Genomic DNA, 19,064 nt, shown 5'->3' on the forward strand with positions numbered 1-19,064 from the left:
TGGAACCTAACCTTTCTGCAGTTTTTTAATATTGAACTTGGCCATTCCTTAGCCCCTGATAATGTTTCTATATGGATTAATTGCATATTTTAGCTGAAGTCAGCCATCATCATTCTTACAGAATTGGTCCCCTTTTCTTTATAATTAGAATTCGGTTTTTAATTTTAAAATTTCATTTAGTATTTTTCATTCTACATATTGTATTATAATATTTTCAGTATTTGTTATTGCAGATATTCAGAATGTCTCTACTACGGATTTTTGTAGGAAAATGTGTTTGTATTGGACTCTACTTAGAAATTAATGGCCCATTTAATAGTTAATGATTCTAAATAGTTAATGACTCTAAATAGTTAATGACTAAAAATATCAATAAAATCATATTAATCACAAGTGACTTGGTAGTTTAAAAGGTCAAGGTAGAAATTCAGTTTCTTAATGATTTATAATTTCTATGATGTTTTCATTACTGATGAAATATAGAATACTTTCATAGAAAATGTATGACTAGAGAAAGTACCTTAGTGGTTTTAATGTTTAAAAATATGTTTTTTCACTATAGATCCAACATTTAGTTTAATGTTTGATGGCTGCTTTGAAGAAATTAATTTTAATACTCCTTCACTGGTAAGCTTTGAATTTTGATGATCATAAATTATATATCACAATTACATAACAGGTAATTTGCTATAATATTTAGCTATATTTTGACTATTAAGGGGTATGTTGATATTTTTGAGTTTTAGGAGACTTCTGATTTTTTTTTTTAACTTAAAATTTTTTTTTCAAAATTCAAATATTCAAATTTTTACTAGACTCCAGTGTTCTTAAGTTCTTTTTCATAGTAACCAGTGCTTTTTTAAGGTGAAATTTACAGTTAAAATTGCACTTAAGTATACAAGTTGAAAAATATGAACAGAGATAAACATCCATGTAACCATCATCCAGATCAAAATGTAGAACATTTCCTTCATCTCAAAAAGTTCCCTTGGGCCCTTTTTAGTCAGCACTCCCCTCTACCAGAGATAACCACTATTCTAATGTGTTTTAACTCAGATTAGTTTTGTCTGTTATGAAACTTTATGCTTTAATTTTCAAAGTCTTTGTGTTTGCATACATTATAAACTCCTCGATACAATGCTCTGTTTTTTGCTTTAGCTGATCATATATATTTTAAAGAAATTAAGGTAAAAAGTCAAGTTTTTGTTTACCTGTGTAATTTTGTATGTTCTTAATTTTTTTATGAAGATCTGAGTTTTTCTTTGATTTTGTTTCTCTTTAGCCTCAAGAACTTCATTAGCAATTCTTATAGAACAAATCTGCTGGCAGTGGATTATATTAGATTTCGTTCAGTTTTTCTGTCACTACTTTAAACATGTCATTTCATTGTGTTTTGGTCACCACTGTTTCTGTTATGTCCCAGCAGTTTAAACAGATTTTTAAAATTTATGTTTCTGCCCCATATGTAATGTGTCATTTTCTTCTAGATGCTTTCAAGATCCTCTCTTTAACTTTAGTTTTCAGCAGTTTTCTTGTAATGTTCCTAGGTATTATTTTTCTTCCTATTTATTCTGCTTGTGATTCTTCATTATCTATTATCCTTAATTATATATCATTCTTCCAGTTAGGGAACTGTGTAGGCTTATTTTCCAAATTTATTTTATTTTCATTTTCTCTTTTTCCCTTCTGGGGATTTAATTACAAGAAGGTTCGACATTTACATTGACCCCCATGTCACTGAGATGTACTGTTTCTTCCCCAAGCCACCCCCTCAGTTTTTTTTCTGTTTATACTGATTTGGTGATTTATATTGATTTATCTTCAAGTCTACTGACCTTTTTTTCCTACTGTCTCTGTTTTTCCATAAGGTCCATCCACAGAAATCTTTATTCTAATATTACATTAATTTTTAGTTTTACAAGTTCTTTTTGCTTCCTTTTTATGGATTCTGTTTTTCTGTTGAAATTTCCTATTGTTCGTTATAAGCATAGTTTTACTAGCTGTTTTAAAATTCTTTCTTGCTAATTCCAGCTTTGTCATCTTGTGATCAGTCTCTACTTGATTGTCTTGCCTCTGAGGTATTGGTTACTTTTTCTATTTCTTTGTATGTCTAGTAATTTTAGATTTTTATCTTGTACTTTGTGAATGATATATTGTACATTGTGAATGTATATATATATTCTGGATTCTTTTTTGTTCCTCTGAACAAGTATTCTGTTCAAGTCTTTTAGTTTTAGCTGGGCTGCTTTGAGACAAGCTCAAGCATGTGAGTTTAAGCATCAACCAGTGATTTGCGTTCTTTAGAGCTAGAATTTCTGTTTCTCTACTTTCGTGGACCTCCCCCTCACTTTCTAGCTGCTGTGAGTTTTAGCTACCACTTTTACAGCCTGCACTCAGTCAAAAATCAATTTTAAAAGGTGTGGGGATTCACCCAAGGCCATTTCATTTGTCTAAGTGTTGATTTCCCTCCCATTTTCTTCTGCCTTTAGTTATTCTTTTGTTCATTCAGATAATTGGCTTTTTATACTATCTTAAGTTGATTATAGAACTTATAGTTATTATTGATGGCAAGGTTTGTCTTATAGTAAGTACTCTTTTGTTATTGAAAGGAGAATTCCTGGTCTGTGGGAAGAAGTCCCAGATGTGTGCAAGAATAATATGTATATATAGAATAAAGTCAAAGATACCATAGGGAAAAATGTTTTTAATTGTCTTGTTTATTATAATGTAAAAATGCTAGTAGTCTTGTAATGTCTGTGAACTGTGAATATAATTTTATGTTTTAGCTTTTCAAGGTAAGAAGCTTTCCATAAACAATAAGAAGAGAATTATATTGTTTTACAAAAAATGTAGCAAATGAATTGTACACTAAATAAAATTTAAAAGTAAACTTTAAGTTTGGTTTTCAAAAGTTATACAGTAAGTATTTTCTTACTGTATAATATAGTATTCATATATATCATTTTAATGGCTGTAAATGTTCCATCAGGTTGTACCATTGATCCTGAGGGATTGTCTTAAGGTTTAATAAAAGATTGCCTTTAGTATTCAGGTTGGAGAATGTCCCATAAAAAAAAAAAAACAACCAAGATACAGTCTTGGTGTCTCAGACTGTATACGGTTAATAAAAGCAGTATATATGGATGCTTTTAATTTGGTAACATATTTCCTTCTATTTTTCAACCATTCTCAATAAGAATTTAAGATATTTTAAAATTTTAGCAAAATTTGGCTTACTTTTTGATAGAGTAGTGGTGTGTTCCTGTTAACTCTGCAGGTGACCATGTTTCTTTCCGTCTTTCTCCTTTTCTACCCCTTGCCTCCTCCCGACCCCAGCTAAATGTTGCCAGCTACCTACAGGTGATCTGCTTGACTGAAAACTTCAGAACTGATGTAAAGGATTTTGCAACATTGCTAACTGCAAATACTTGTGATATCAGGAAAAGTATCCTTTACTTACAATTCTGGATTAGAAGTGGAGGTGGATTTTTAGAAGAAAGGCCATTATCTCTTTGTCGTAAGTTGCTTTGTTAGAAAGGAAATTTCTGTTATGGGATTCTATATTAAAATATATGCTGTACCAAAATATTTGAAAGATTATAAAAATTTTAAGCATTGAAAGATTATTAAAAAATCGTCTCAATATTAAAATAAACATATATACACCAACTTTGTTCCTAAAAAGTTTTGTAAGCATTATGTGTGGGTATTTACAATTAAACTGAATCTGGAACAAATGGTTACTTGTACATTTATAAACATATAGTTTCTTATAAATAAATAGAATTATATTATTTAGCAGCTTCCTTTTTTCACCTATTAAAAATGTATTGGTGATTTTTCCATATGTAAATTATTTTTAGATGACTATATTGTAATTTCCCTGTTAGCTTCTTTAATAGCCTATTACCCTGTCTTTCCTAAGAATTCTGTTATTTCAAAAATGCTTTATTTCTTATCAATCTTCAGTCATTGTTACCTAATTCAAGCCACAGACATTTTCTGAGGACTTTCTACATGCCAGGTCCTGTGTTTATATGAATAAGACACGGTTCTTTCCCTGAAGAAGTTCATAGTTTGTGGTTTCCATGCTCCATAGTTACAGTACTGTAGTTACAGATCTTGCTCTGGGGAATATACTAATATTTAAATTTTTAAAAGGTGAAGTTCTATTATATTAATCCCTTATCAGTTTTTTAATTAGTTCTGAATTTAATATCTTATTCTTTTCAAGTATTTATTAATAATTCAGTTTAAGCTGGCAGTTTCACTATTTCTTGGAAGTAAATATGATAAGACATGAAATATCCTATTATAAACAAAATAGTTAATAACTGTCACCATATTACTGTATATAAAGTGCAGTATCAAGAACTTTAACATTATTTATTTTCTTGAAGATCTTAAATGCATTTCATCCTATCTTAAAAACACACATACATACACACAGATATACACTCAATGGAAATCAAACAGCGAAATATATAACATAAAAAGTAAAAGATCTTCCCCACTTCTTGAAGGTAGCTACTGTTAGACCTTTATCTGTGCATATACAAATATTGCTGCCTACTTATTTAGCAGAATTACCAGCACTATGTATAGTTAAATAATTTGCTTTTCTTTACTTAACAATTTATTGTCAGTATATCGTTCTAGCCCTCTTTTTCACAACTGCATGCTATTCTGTAATATAAAATGGATGTAACATAATTAACCATTACCTACTGCTGCTGCTGCTGCTAAGTCGCTTCAGTCGTGTCCAACTCTGTGCGACCCCATAGATGGCAGCCCATCAGGCTCCGCCGTCCCTGGGATTCTGCAGGCAAGAATACTGGAGTGGGTTGCCATTTCCTTCTGCAACGCGTGAAAGTGAAGTTGCTCAGTCGTGTCCGACTCTTAGCGACTCCATGGACTGTAGCCTACTAGGCATTTAAGTCATCTCCAATTTCTCATTAATGTATGCAGTGATTATCTTTTTAATTTTGCCCAATTTAAAAGGTGAAAAATGAATGATACCTTAATTTCCATGATCATTGGTGAAATTGTACATCTTTTTATGACTTTATTAGATATTTGTGTCTCTTCTGTGACTTGCCTTTTCAATCCTTGCAATTTTTTCAGTTGGATTGTTTGTAAGTTCACCCCATATCCCACCCCCACTTAATTTATGTAGACATAATGTTTGTATTGTTCTCTTTGTGGGTTAGATACAGAGATGGAGAATAACAAAATGAGCATTAGGTAGAAAAAAATGCCAAAGGTTCTTGGATGTTAAATATTTGCTTGTTACAGTCTGATAAAAATATGGATACTCAGTTTTTCTTTTACTAATTTTCTAGGAGGAAATAGCAGAAGTGTACCACTTGTTTGCTCTGAAGATTACCCTGATTCCAAAAATAACCCGAAAAATACAAAAAGGAATCCAACAGACCTTCCCAAATGTGACACTGGTTGTGCTGAGGCCTTGTTTGGCCTTAAGAACATTTTTTCCCCATCTGAAGACTTATTTTCATTTTTGAAGGTATTTCAGTGTCTGGTTTGGAATATTTATGTTCTTTTTCATCTTTCCAACACTCATGTCTATCTTTTGGATCTAAGGTTAATTGTAATTTACCAATAATTCTTATAGGCTTCAGATTGCTGATTTTAACACATTGTACCACTTTGACAAATGGTGCATAGGCATTATATATTATAGAATATAGAACTTAGAGATATTTCAGATTAAAAAAATTTCAGAATAGTAGTTTTTAAACAAATGAACTGCTAATTATTGAATTAGGTTATATACTGACAATTAGAGAATTTAATTCTTCAATTTAACACTCCAAATTAATTTTTTAGACTCATAATACTATTTTGATGTATTAAAGAGGTGTAAGTTAATGAAATTATGAAGGGTAGAGACTCATTACTTTGAAGATAGATAGGAATGACACTATTTATATGGGTAGAAAAATGTTCAGACTAGGTGCTATTATAACATTTCTTTACTCAACAATTGTTTTTCAGCACAAAATCAGAACAAAGGAAGAATGGCATAGGCTCATCCACCTTCTTACCGAATTCCAAATGCAGAATGTGGATTTCTTATATAGTAATCTTGAGTTCATTCTACCACTACCTGTTGATATCATTCCAGAAACAGAAAACTCTTCTGGTTCATCAATAAGTGTGGACACCAATGCAGCAACAGAAAACATGAGAGGTCTTGCTGGGACACCTTTTGAAGGACAGAAGCCTTTGAAAAAGTCACCAAAAAAGAAACATAAGAAAAAGGTGGTAACTTTAGATGACAGTGACTTATTTGACAGCAAATTGGACATTCCTGATGAATGTATTAGTCTTTCCTCTGCATCTTCTTCAAATTTAGAAGAAAGGAAAGCCAGAGATAAAGAAAGCAATCCAGAGACAAAGAAACTAAACAAATGTCTAGAGTCAAACGTTGAATCTATTCCTCGTCTTCCTACAACACCTGCAGAAAAAAAATGTTCTGTCCTTGTTTCTCACTGTTTAAATTCTCTCACTGAGTTCATGGACAACATGTCCTTCTTAGATGCCCTTCTAATGGATGTACGGGAACAAAGGGAGTTTGGTAAAGATGATTTTGGTTGGACAAATGGAAAGGTTAAAAGTGGACTTTGTGATGAGTTTAGTCTTGAGAGTAGTGATGGTTGGACTTCTCAAAGATCTGGAGAAATAAAGGCGGCTGTAGAAGCTCTCAGCTTTACTAAATGTTCTTCTGCTATTTCAAAAGCATTGGAAACGTCTCTGAATTCTTGCAAGAAATTAGGAAGAGATCCCACAAAAGAGCTTACTATTTATATTTCTCAAAGGCGCAACAATGTACGCTTCAGTCAGTCTGCAGCTAATGTAGAGTAAGTCTTCTACTTTTTATTTTTCAATAATAAATGGTAAAAAGGGGAAGTTATCAGTTTCTTTCTCTTACTAATTTTGAAACGCTGGACTTTATTGATCAGGTAAGCCCATAATATTGTAGCTTCTAAGGAGACAGTTAAGGAGACCAGCCTGATTTCTGGGAAGAGAAATAATGAGAGACGGGGGGCAGGGGGAGTAGATTTGGAAGACTCTTGAATCACAGGGAAGGGGTCTGGATTTGCTGTGCAGACAGCAGGTGGCCCAGAAAGACTTTTCAGTACCGAAGTGACTGATGTGTTGAAAATGGTACAGGAGATTCATCTGGAATATAGTTAATCTAGTCTAGACTAGAATCAGGGAGAACCAGAGACCAGAAGCTGGTTGTGTTTGAGACTGTTGCATTGTTATTGGACATTAAAAATCAAAAGGTAATGCCTTACTTTTAATTTACAGCAGTGCTTGGCAGAGGGTAGCAGTCATCAAAAGTGTATTTTCCAGCCGATCTCTTCTGAACCTGGGTAATAGACAAGCTAGTATAATTGAATACTTGCCAACTCTTCGAAACATCTGTAGGACTGAGAAGCTAAAGGAACAAGGAAAAAGTAAAAGAAGGTAAAGTTTCTTATAAAAAGAACATTTGACATAGCTGTTTTCAGATTGATATATTCTTATCTGATGGAACTATTAATATTTAAATGGTATTTTTCCGTGTAATTTTGACAGATTCCTGCACTATCTTGAAGGAATTCATCTTAACATTTCAAAAGAGACTATGAACACTTTGGCAGCTGACTTCCCTTAATATTCTACATTAACAATGCCTTCTACGGATTCTCAAGATACATTTTTATATTGATTTTTATGGAAGGGTTTATTTCTCTTAATGTACATTTAAAACAGACTATTTGTATATTTTTATTAGTGTGTAAATATTTAAAATGAAAAAATTGGAGTTACAAATTATATTTATAATTATGGTAGTATTTTTTTTCTGTATTTTTTTGTATTACCTGATTTAGCTCTGTTGGAGTATGTGTGTGGGCTCTTTCTAGAAGGTAGAGTTCCCTAAATATTCCTAAAGGTGCTTTAATGCCAAACTAATCTACACCTCCTCCCTTTCTCATGACCCTTAATCCACCTCTCTCCAAACAAATGTCAGTGCCCTGTCAAATTGTGAATGTGAATCACCCAGGTGATGATCTTTTTAAAAATAAGTTTACACAATCCAGAATACGAAATAGCATGTACAATAGTAAGAAAACTCCAAGGAAAGAAATTATGTATGATTTTTCAAAAAGTAAGTTTTTCCTGATAAATTTATTTTTAGTGTGCTTGTCCAGGATATGTTACCATGTGAATCACTGAATGCTGAGGTGAAATCAAGATTATGAATTGTAGTTTTCATAAATCTTTTTTTAGCAACAGTAAAAATGTGATATCTTGTATATTTTGATGACTCAAATAATTTGTCTTGTGCATTTTTCTTGTATTTTTATATCATTGATGTTTTATTTCATAAACATATTAATATAAATATTCTGGACAAACTGCTGTTCATTCAAACTGTAACAAAGGATTCTACTCTAGGATTTCTACATGACAGCCATTTCCACTTAAGGTTATATTTTTGGAGAAAGTATCTATTTTTAATTATAAGATTTTAAAATATACAATATTTCACGTAAAATTATTTTTACAATCAGATAATCAGGTGTATCTGAAAATAGTTTCCTATTTCAAGTGTTTATATTGTATAGTAGCTTAATATTCAGTTACATTATCTGGTGAATTATGTTTTCACTTCAAAAGGTAAGGAACCTAATTTTCTACAGTTGAAAAACCTAAGATATATATTTGTGTACAAAATGTTTTTACCTCTTAAAATACTTGTTCAATATATCTTTTCTTGTATTGCTAGTACATTGATTTAACTAAAGGCTAAAGCTAAGACTATGCAATATTTAAATGGGAGTTCCAGATGAAATCATCTGGGTAGTATGGATATTGAATAGATTTGGATATATGCTCTTACAGGTTTTGTCCCTATACAAAAGAATCTTAAAGGTTTTGTCCCTATACAAAAGAGAATACGATCTAAGGCACCTTTTTTTTTTTTTTAAGTATATGGATTTATTTTTCCTACTAAATACAAGAGTCCACTACCTGTAGAGCATTTACCAATTAATTTGGTCTTTAGTTATTAGAAAATTCTGACAGTTCTCATCAATTGAGGAGCTAAAGTAAAATTAACTCAATAGAATTGTATTTAAATGACCAAAAATCAAGAAATGAAAGAAGCATTTTCCTCCCTAGTATGGACACAGGTAATAGCTTTTTCTTTTTTTCAGGTTTAGCATATTTTGCAGAAATACTTTCTCGTTCTTAAAGGTGATAAATACCTGTAAGACTTAAGATTTACTTTTATGATAAAAGTAACCAAATTTTGATGACTTTTCAGTACTTAACATCTTATCCTTTAAATGTCTAACTTGAACACATTTTCACCACAGCTATTTCCAGAAATATGTGAGGAGTAGAATGCCACCCACCTGGCCTGACCAACTGAATGGTTGGTGAAGCTGTTTACCAGAGTACAGCACAGATGCAAACGAGGTAGTCTGGAGGAAGAATGATTTGAGATGTGTACTTGGAGGTATCTGCAACAGTTCCAAGGTGGAGATGCTTCTGTATAGTCACATAGGTAGAGATTAGAAGGCAATGGCACCCCACTCCAGTACTCTTGCCTGGAAAATCCCATGGATGGAGGAGCCTGGTAGGCTACAGTCCATGGGGTCGCTAAGAGTCGGACACGACTGAGCGACTTCAGTTTACTTTTCCCTTTCATGCACTGGAGAAGGAAATGGCAACCCACTCCAGTGTTCTTGCCTGGAGAATCCCAGGGACGGCGGAGCCTGGTGGGCTGCCGTCTATGGGGTTGCAAAGAGTCAGACACGACTGAGGTGACTTAGCAGCAGCTGGTACATTTACAGTGTGCATGGCTACAAGTCTGGAGTGCCCATCAAAGTGCCTAGGGAGTTGGAGGTGCTGGAAGGGAGGACATTCATGTATATTATAGACATCTGATTATTTGGATTTTTTTTTCAACAAGTATACTTCACTTTTAGTTTAAAGGAAAGAAAAGACTTAATGCTTTGACATCAGGGTGACTTGGGTTCAGTATAAGTGAGATATAAGGAGGGCCTGAGTTTAAGCAGAATGGAGAGAGATGGGGAAAAAAAATAAGTGCTACTTTTCTGAGAAGACGGTCTGTTAAGTAAAATATTTCAAAGTTAAAAAATGAGCCTGCACAGAATTCTGTAAAGCAATTACCCTTCAATTAAAAACTTTTTTTACAAATGAGCCTGTGGGCTTCCCCGATGGTCCAGCGGTTAAGACTCCATGCTTCCACCACAAGGGGCACAGGTGTGACACCTGGTCAGGGATCAAATACCTCACACGCCACATGGTGCAGCAACGAAAAAGAGAGCCTGTTAAACAAAGCTTGTTCGGTGCTTAATAGATTGAGCTGATGAAGAGTGCCTTACGAAGCCATCAAACCACACTGTACTCACAGAGCAAGAGGAGGACTCCACACGTTGCATTATCAGTTATATTTAGCTTTATTCCCACGATGAGCACCATCCAGAAAATTCATTAGTCCTTACTTTAACAATATGATAATGCAAATCTTTTAGTATAGATGGCACTTGCCTTTCAAGGAAGATAACTTTGTTTCCTGTTTTGGATGTTTAAAGAACTTATTTTTTAACACTTAAACCTGAAAGGCACAGAATCTCATATTTATTGATTTAGCCTTGGTTTATTATTGTGTAAACCATTCAAGAGCCAAAAGTCTGACTTTAGACATCTAAATACACTCAAACTTGTTTTTTCTTCTCCGTTAACATGGATGTTCAAAACAGTTGCTTTTACAACTTAGGAGCTGATAAATATAAATTCATAGAATATTAACAGCATGTAACATATTAACCTCAGAATTTTAAGATTCAGTATTAAAAACAGCCATTTCATAGAAGGCAATAGCTTGTAATAATGAATCATATAACTCCTCCATTCTGTTGTGTTCAGTAGATGAAAACATCTGTCTGTAGCGGACTATCTTTTCTGGTGGGAAGAATACCCGAGGCTCGTCTTTCAGTACAGACGCTGAGAGGAGCTGCTTCACAACCTCTTTTCCACTAGTCCGTGTGTCCCCAATCATCAGTTCAAAATGCTTCCCCACTGCATTTCGATTCATGCTCAGCACCTGATGATGACCATCCTGGGCAAACGTTGTATTCAGTAAGGCGTACAGCATGGCTTCTGTCATATGAAAATGTAACAGCACAGGAAACAGTGATGGATTCTGAAATGAAGGTCCTGTTTTTTCCAGAACATAGAAGTCGGCTTTAGGCATCTTTGAAATGACTGAAGAAATCTTTGGGGGGAGAAAAAGGTAAAATAAGTGAACAGAAATAATTCATTGAGGGACTTCCCTGGTGGCCAAGTGGTTAAGAATCTGCCTTGTTAACTCAAGGGACATGGGTTCGATCCCTTGTCCAGGAACTAGGATACCACATGCCCCAGGGCAACTAGGCCCATGCATCCTAGAGCCCATGCTCTGCAACAAGAGAAGCCACCGTAATGAGAAGCCTGAGCATGCCAACTGGAGAGCAGCCTCTACTCGCAGGAACTAGAGAAAGACCATATGCAGCAGTGGAGACCCAGTGCAGCCAAAACAAGAAAGAATTCACTGAGTTTTATTGTTCAGGCCGCCATCTCTGTCCCACTTCTATTTGTTAAATATATAACTTCCATTGTATTGCCGTTGACAATTTTGAAGTAACTGAAAAAGACTTTTATGGAAGAGTAAGGGTAGCCAGGTTCTTCTGGTCATGGTTCTAGCAGGAACAAACTGAGCTAAAACAAGCCAGTTAATCCTAATTACTAGTTTCTTAATCTGTGCAATGGGCTTCATAATCCCGAAGATCTATATTGCCTTTAAAACTGGACAAAACTGTCTTATTTACCTTTTAAAAAATTCTAAGGTAGCGTATAGGGTTGGAATGACCTAGCCTACTCAATCACCTCTGCCACTGACTAATCATGTCAGACAATTGATTGAACCAGTTTTTATAGATATAATCAGGATGATCATTACTCCCCATGTCACCAGAGTCTGAAGACTCAAATGAGACAATAAATAATAGTGTGTGAAGAACAAGCTTTATAAATATGGTACAGAAGTTTCTTAACATTGATAACAGTATACTTTACCACTGATTTTTTCAGGATCAACCTTTGATTCATAAGGCATTTCTTGAAATAAATTATTCAGTTTTTAAAAAGATCATAAGTGGGGACTTCCCTGGGGGTCCAGTGGTTAAGAATCTGCCTGCCCGTGCAGGGCACGCAGGTTCGATCGCTGGTCCAGGTAGGTCCCACACGCCGTGGAGCAACTAAGCCTGTGGGCCACAGTTATTGAAACTCGAGTACCTAGACCCTGTGCTCTGCAATAATAGAAGCCATCACAATGCGAGGCCCACCCACTGCATCTAGCGAAAGACTGCATGCAGCAGTGAAGACCCAGCACAGCCAAAAAAATAATTCTTTTAAAAATCAAAAAAACGTAAGCAATAGAAAATGCAATAGAAACAGGTGAGTCTTAAGTACCCAAAGAAAATCCATCCTTACTATTTTATTTCATCCCTTTTAGGACTAAAAGATTCACAAGGAGCTCCAGCAGGTCAGGATTTGGAGGTGCAACTGCCTTACCTCTTCTAAATAGACAGATGATAGGTATGATCCTTTCATCAGTTGGCAATATTCGGTTTGCTGCCAGTCCAGCACTGCCAATTTACGATCGAGGTGAGCCCAGGCAATTCTTCGAGTACCAGAAACAATGGATACAATACTATTAACTGCCTGAAACAAAAAAGGCTGGTTTAATTATAAGTGTGAACATTTTAACAGACACAAGATTTAAGATACAAACTCAGAAATCCAAATTAGTTTATGTGATAGAAATAATATGTACAGTTTATGAACTAAGCATTATTAAAGAGTAGTTATTATTAAAAGGTAACCAGCAGTAGTCAGTATACAGACAGAACTTTTACTTGTTCTCAGCACCTAGCTCAAACCAGGCAGATATTCAGATGTTGCTGGGGAATGTGCTAGATACTGGGAAACAAGGGACATGACCCTACATTATAAGAGACACCACCATACAAGTTACACTAGAGAGGAGAAATGGTCAGGAAGACTTACTGCAGGACTAGGAGACTGAGTAAAATGGTAAACAGGAAGTTATTTCACCCAGATGTCTGCAGATACAGGCTGACACCTCTCAGACAGTGGAATGAAGAATGCAAGTGGCAAAAGGGCAGAGGGGTGGGCAGATTTCGGCAGAAAGTAACTTCCTTTATCCTGAGAGCTACTGGGAGCCACCGAAGCATACAAATTCAGGTGTAACAGATTTACATTTCAGAAAGAACACGGACAGCTGTGAGAAAAAGTGGATGGGAGATGGCTAGACTAGGGAGAAAGATCTGTGTTAAGTACCTGTTACACAACAAAGTTTTAAGAATCTTAGTCACAGTGAGAAGCACAAACAGATTAAAAGCAATAAGAGTATAATTGATATGTGGAATAAAGGAGGAAACGAAAACAGCCAGGTAACTCAACATTCCTTCTACGTAAGTCCTGCACAGACCTACTTCTCTACATCAACTATCCTTTCTTCCTAAAATGCCTTCCTCTTCCTACTAGCCTAGCTCTCTCTCCAGGATCCAGGCTGAGTTCTTCTAGTAAACATTCCCCAACCCACAGTTCTCTCCACTAAATTGCCAATTTACTACCTGCACATTTCATGTCTTTGAGAATAACTATAAATAGATTGTTTGTGTGCATCCCTGGGTCCACAGGACTAAACTATAATTGCCAGAAGAACCCTGTCTTGGTGCCCAGAATAGTATTTTGCAAAGTAGGTTGTCAAATATTTAGGCACTAAAAGAGAAATTAAGAAAAAGTGACACGGAACCTTCTCCAGAATAGATCACATCCTGGGCCATAAATCTAGTCTTGGTAAATTCCAAAAAATTGAAATCATTCCAAGCATCTTTTCTGACCACAATGCAGTAAGATTAGATGTCAATTACAGGAGAAAAACAATTAAAAACTCCAACATATGGAGGCTGAACAACACACTGCTGAATGACCAACATATCACAGAAGAAATCAGAAAAGAAATCAAAATATGCATAGAAACGAACGAAAATGAAAACACAACAACTCAAAACCTATGGGACATGGTAAAAGCAGTGCTAAGGGGAAGATTCATAGCAATACAGGCTCACCTCAAGAAACAAGAAAAAAGTCAAATAAATAACCTAACTCTACACCTAAAACAACTAGGAAAGGAAGAAATGAAGAACCCCAGGGTTAGTAGAAGGAAAGAAATCTTAAAAATTAGGGCAGAAATAAATACAAAAGAAACAAAAGAGACCATAGCAAAAATCAACAAAGCCAAAAGCTGGTTCTTTGAGAAGATAAATAAAATTGACAAGCCATTAGCCAGACTCATCAAGAAACAAAGGGAGAAGAATCAAATCAACAAAATTAGAAATGAAAACGGAGAGATCACAACAGACAACACAGAAATACAAAGGATCATAAGAGACTATTATCAGCAACTATATGCAAATAAAATGGACAACTTGGAAGAAATGGATAAATTCTTAGCAAAGTACGACTTCCCAAAACTGAACCAGGAAGAAATAGAAAATCTCAACAGACCCATCACAAGCATGGAAATTGAAACTGTAATCAGAAATCTTCCAGCAAACAAAAGCCCAGGACCAAATGGCTTCACAGCTGAATTCTACCAAAAATTTAGAGAAGAGCTAACACCTATCCTACTCAAACTCTTCCAGAAAATTGCAGAGGAAGGTAAACTTCCAAACTCATTCTATGAGGCCACCATCACCCTAATACCAAAACCTGACAAAGATGCCACAAAAAAAGAAAACTGCAGGCCAATATCACTGATGAACATAGATGCAAAAATCCTTAACAAAATCCTAGCAAACAGAATCCAACAACATATTAAAAAGATCATACATCATGACCAAGTGGGCTTTATCCCAGGGATGCAAGGATTCTTCAATATCTGCAAATCAATCAACGTAATACACTACATAAACAAATTGAAAAATAAAAACCATATGATTATTTTAATAGATGTAGAGAAAGCCTTTGACAAAATTCAACATCCATTTATGATAAAAACCCTCCAAAAAGCAGGAATAGAAGGAACATACCTCAACATAATAAGAGCTATATATGACAAACCCACGACAAACATTATCCTAAATGGTGAAAAACTGAAAGCATTTCCCCTAAAATCAGGAACAAGACAAGGGTGCCCACTCTCACCACTACTATTTAACATAGTTTTGGAAGTTTTGGCCACAGCAATCAGAGCAGAAAAAGAAATAAAAGGAATCCAGATTGGAAAAGAAGAAGTAAAACTCTCACTGTTTGCAGATGACATGATCCTCTACATAGAAAACCCTAAAGACTCCACCAGAAAATCACTAGAGCTAATCAATGAATATAGTAAAGTTGCAGGATATAAAATTAACACACAGAAATCCCTTGCATTCCTAAACACTAACAATGAGAAAACAGAAAGAGAAATTAAGGAAACAATTCCATTCACCATTGCAACGAAAAGAATAAAATACTTAGGAATATATCTACCTAAAGAAACAAAAGACCTATATATAGAAAACTATAAAAACACTGGTGAAAGAAATCAAAAAGGACACAAATAGATGGAGAATATACCGTGTTCATGGATTGGAAGAATCAATATAGTGAAAATGAGTATACTACCCAAAGCAAACTATAGATTCAATGCAGTCCCTATCAAGCTTCCAATGGTATTCTTCAGAGAACTAGAACAAATAATTTCACAATTTGTATGGAAATACAAAAAACCTCCAATAGCCAAAGCAATCTTGAGAAAGAAGAATGGAACTGGAGGAATCAACCTGCCTGACTTCAGGTTATACTACAAAGCCACAGTCATCAAGACAGTATGGTACTGGCACAAGGACAGAAATATAGATCAATGGAACAAAATAGAAAGCCCAGAGATAAATCCACGCACCTATGGACACCTTATCTTTGACAAAGGAGGCAAGAATATACAATGGAGAAAAGGCAATCTCTTTAACAAGTGGTGCTGGGAAAACTGGTCAACCACTTGTAAAAGAATGAAATTAGAACACTTTCTAACACCATACACAAAAATAAACTCAAAATGGATTCAAGATCTAAACGTAAGACCAGAAACTATAAAACTCCTAGAGGAAAACATAGGCAAAACACTCTCCGACATAAACCACGGCAGGATCCTCTATGACCCACCTCCCAGAATATTGGAAATAAAAGCAAAAATAAACAAATGGGACCTAATTAAAATTAAAACCTTTTGCACAACAAAGGAAACTATAAGCAAGGTGAAAAGACAGCCTTCAGAATGGGAGAAAATAATAGCAAATGAAGCAACGGACAAACAATTAATCTCAAAAATATACAAGCAACTCCTGCAGCTCAATTTCAGAAAAATAAACGACCCAATCAAAAAGTGGGCCAAAGAACCAAACAGACACTTCTCCAAACAAGACATAGAGATGGCTAACAAACACACGAAACGATGCTCAACATCACTCATAATCAGAGAAATGCAAATCAAAACCACAGTGAGGTACCATTTCACGCCTGTCAGAATGGCTGCTATCCAAAAGACTACAAGCAATAAATGCTGGAGAGGGTGTGGAGAAAAGGGAACCCTCTTACACTGTTGGTGGGAATGCAAACTAGTACAGCCACTATGGAGAACAGTGTGGAGATTCCTTAAAAAACTGGGAACAGAACTGCCATATGACCCAGCAATCCCACTGCTGGGCATACACACTGAGGAAACCAGACTTGAAAGAGACACGTGTACCCCAATGTTCATCGCAGCACTGTTATAATAGCCAGGACAGAGAAGCAGCCTAGATGCCCATCAGCATATGAATGGATAAGGAAGCTGTGGTACATATACACAATGGAATATTATTCAGCCATTAAAAAGAATACATTCGAATCAGTTCTAATGAGGTGGATGAAACTGGAGCCTATTATACAGAGTGAAGTAAGCCAGAAAGAAAAACACCAATACAGTATACTAACACATATATATGGTATTTAGTCAATCGGTAAAGATAACCCTGTATGCGAGACATCAAAAGAAACACAGATAAACAGAACAGTATTATGTACTCTATGGGAGAGGGCAAGGGCGGGAGGATATGGGAGAATGGCATTGAAACATGTAAATTATAATATGTGAAAGGAATCGCCAGTCCAGGTTCGACACATGATACAGGGTGCTCGGGGCTGGTGCACCGGGATGACCTGGAGGGATGGGATGGGGAGGGAGGTGGAAGGGGGGTTCTGGAAGGGGAAAACATGTACACCCATGGTGGATTCATGTCAATGTATGGCAAAACAAATACAATATTGTAAAGTTAAAAAACAGAAAATAAACTAATTTAAAAAAAAAAAGAAAAAGAGTGTACCTTAACTCTCTCTCTTCCTATTTCTGGTTTGATGAGCTTTCTCAAGAGCCGACTTTCCTGTAACTTCTTTTTTTTCTCTCCAGTCTCTGGATTAAGAATGGAGTTACAAACTTGAATGGTGATTTTATACTGGAACAAGGGCACATTCATTAAACTCTCCAAATTCTGAAATGGTCCAAACTTTTCTCTGTGTTCTACAATGTTGAGGGACTTTTTCCCACGAAGCAATTTGAAAGCTCCAAGTTCTTTATTAGATGCTGTATTCAACACATGCAAGATGGAAGCCTGTTGTTCTGAAGAGAAGAGCTTGTCAAGTGTCTTTCCGGACTCTTTTGCAGTCTCATCAGAAAAATCAACATGGGGAATGACTTTCTTTGGTGCAGTGGATTCTTTCCGACAGCAGGAATTATGTAGGACTTGGAATAAGGAGGACCCTAATGGAAGTGGAAAACATCTCCATCTCCCTAAAAGGAAATTTTAGCAAAATGTAAGTTAGACAATAGTTCCTTTTAGTGTTACTTGTGGCCTAACCAGGGCCTTTGCAAAATGATACGGACTTTCCCATAATTAGAACTATCCATAAGAGATAGAGTCTGATTTTTGTGGCTATCAAACCTAAATTTTACTACATATAAATCTTATGTCCAACAAGAAGCATGTATTTAAAACGATTATTTCCAACTTTTTAACGTTTTTAAAATTTGTAACCTTAGAGAAATCTTTTTGCAATTAACTGATATTTTAAATAATATTTATCTTCACTAGTTTCTTTCTCATCCAGTGGAACCAAATAAAACTAAATTTTAGAGAATTCCCTGACGCGGGAGTGGTTGGCGCTGTCACTGCCAGAGCCGGGGGGGGGGGGGAGCGGGGGGCGGGGGGGAGCGGGGGGCAGCGGGGGGGGGGAGCGGGGTGGGGGGAGCGGGGGGCGGGGATTCAATCGCCAGGCGGGGAACTAAGATCCCGCAAGCTGCACAGAATGGATAAAATAAAACTAAATTTAACCCGTTTATAAGAAATGTTTTAGCTGAGTGGTAAATTTAAGAGCGGTTTTTATTTTCTTTTGTACACTTTTCACGATTTCTACCATAAGTCTACAAAGAAGAAAACCCATACAAAGAGCAACTCTGTAAAACCAAGGGAAAGTTTTACATTGCGGTCACAGGACAATAACGCATCCAGAAGTAAGCAAGCAGCTGTGAGACACTGAACCCTCTGCCCTCAGCCCAGTCCTAGGAGTCGCTCGTGGATCCTTAACCCAGGGAAAGGAATCACAGTCGCTCCGAGGCTCGGCGACCATAACCGCCCCGTCTCCTCGGCAGGGTCTCCAAGAGGGAAACCTGGACACGGGACCTGAGAGGGTAAACACGCAAGGCGCTGAAAGCATACGGCAGATTCACCCAGTATTCCAGGCACCCTACCTCCGGCCAAGAGGAGACTAGGGACGTTCATCCTCCACGATAGAGCAGTAGGTTCCCATGGTCCAGTCTTCCCCCACGGACTTCCGGTTCCTGCGTGCTTCGCCCAAAAACACCCGGCCTCTAAAAG

General features: G+C 35.9%; 2 protein-coding genes across 4 annotated transcripts in view; one reads left to right on the forward strand and one right to left on the reverse strand.

Annotated features, from left to right (window-relative positions):
- ATAD5 (ATPase family AAA domain containing 5) overlaps window positions 1–8,344 on the forward strand; it is a 35,790-nt gene extending 27,446 nt beyond the window's left edge. For 2 of the 3 annotated variants that reach the window (XM_081579698.1, XM_081579699.1), the window contains exons 18-23: window positions 563–627; window positions 3,337–3,517; window positions 5,343–5,524; window positions 6,016–6,881; window positions 7,336–7,494; window positions 7,606–8,344. In XM_081579698.1, the coding sequence (XP_081435824.1) occupies window positions 563–627; window positions 3,337–3,517; window positions 5,343–5,524; window positions 6,016–6,881; window positions 7,336–7,494; window positions 7,606–7,684 (1,532 nt within the window). In that variant the 3' untranslated portion in view covers window positions 7,685–8,344. Of the gene's footprint in view, window positions 1–562; window positions 628–3,336; window positions 3,518–3,969; window positions 4,826–5,342; window positions 5,525–6,015; window positions 6,882–7,335; window positions 7,495–7,605 lie in introns of all 3 variants that reach the window. The other variant, XM_081579700.1, reaches the window with a different exon arrangement.
- A 2,139-nt stretch (window positions 8,345–10,483) lies between these two features.
- TEFM (transcription elongation factor, mitochondrial) lies at window positions 10,484–18,994 on the reverse strand. The gene is made up of 4 exons (XM_081579724.1): window positions 18,938–18,994; window positions 17,517–17,980; window positions 12,658–12,807; window positions 10,484–11,320 (listed from the first exon to the last, which is right to left on the reverse strand). Exons 1-4 carry the CDS (start codon window positions 18,966–18,968, stop codon window positions 10,883–10,885), a joined length of 1,083 nt encoding a protein of 360 aa, XP_081435850.1. The 5' UTR covers window positions 18,969–18,994; the 3' UTR covers window positions 10,484–10,882.
- Between the last annotated feature and the right edge of the window lie 70 nt (window positions 18,995–19,064).

Source organism: Giraffa tippelskirchi, chromosome 3 (genome assembly GCF_054371585.1).
Source record: "Giraffa tippelskirchi isolate mGirTip1 chromosome 3, T2T-mGirTip1v1.2.pri, whole genome shotgun sequence".
In the NCBI taxonomy this organism is placed as follows: domain Eukaryota; kingdom Metazoa; phylum Chordata; class Mammalia; order Artiodactyla; family Giraffidae; genus Giraffa; species Giraffa tippelskirchi.